Raw genomic sequence first — 693 nt, 5'->3', positions numbered from 1 at the left:
ATGACAACACTGATCCATAGATATATGATAAATCACATTTTCCCCTTCTATAAAGTTTATATCTAATAAATAAATAAGTTAACTATTTTGGGACTAAAATATTTTTTTTTATTTTGAGCTTAGTTTACTTAATCTTGTAAATCAGTTTGAGTTTTTTTTTATACTTAAGAGTGCACCGTGGGATCAGATTAATTCCGTCTCACTAATTGAAATTAACGGGTGATATAATTATGTAGATGAATATACTTTTTGTGATTATCAAGTTGTAAATGCAGGAAAGTTGTGTTATGGTAATAAAAATGGGAGAAGGTGAAGAGAGGAAGAAAAATAGAGAGAATGAAAAGGAGGATGGGAAGGATAGATAGGGAAGAGAAAAGGGAAAATGAAGAAGGATATGGAGAGGATAAAAAAAAAGAAAGAAAAAAAACGAGAAAGAAGAAAAGAAAGAAAAAAGAAGAGGAAAAAGAAGGAAAAAGAAATAGAAGAAAAGAAGAAGAAGAAAAAGAAGAATAAGAAGGAAAAGATGCAAGAAAGGGAGAAAGAGAAATGAACCTATTGAGTATCCTCATCAACAATTGATTATCATAAAAAAACGCGTTGAAATATTAATCTTGATGTGGAAATTATTCACAGTACTTTTTACATTTTCGGGGAAAGGTTAGGCCTATAATTTTCCCCGTTACTTTGCAGTTG

General features: G+C 29.9%; 1 protein-coding gene across 1 annotated transcript in view; it reads left to right on the top strand.

The window, feature by feature from the left end:
- Positions 1 to 693, top strand: part of LOC119588838 (maltase-glucoamylase, intestinal-like) — a gene marked incomplete at its 5' end in the record, with an annotated part of 23,625 nt that overhangs the window by 8,986 nt on the left and 13,946 nt on the right. Inside the window, 1 exon segment of the mRNA XM_037937479.1 lies at positions 276 to 279. Coding sequence (XP_037793407.1) covers positions 276 to 279 — 4 coding nt within the window.

This window comes from Penaeus monodon, chromosome 24 (genome assembly GCF_015228065.2).
Source record: "Penaeus monodon isolate SGIC_2016 chromosome 24, NSTDA_Pmon_1, whole genome shotgun sequence".
In the NCBI taxonomy this organism is placed as follows: domain Eukaryota; kingdom Metazoa; phylum Arthropoda; class Malacostraca; order Decapoda; family Penaeidae; genus Penaeus; species Penaeus monodon.
The sequence above is the reverse complement of the archived record's forward strand: the minus strand, read 5'-3'. Positions and strand labels throughout refer to the sequence as shown.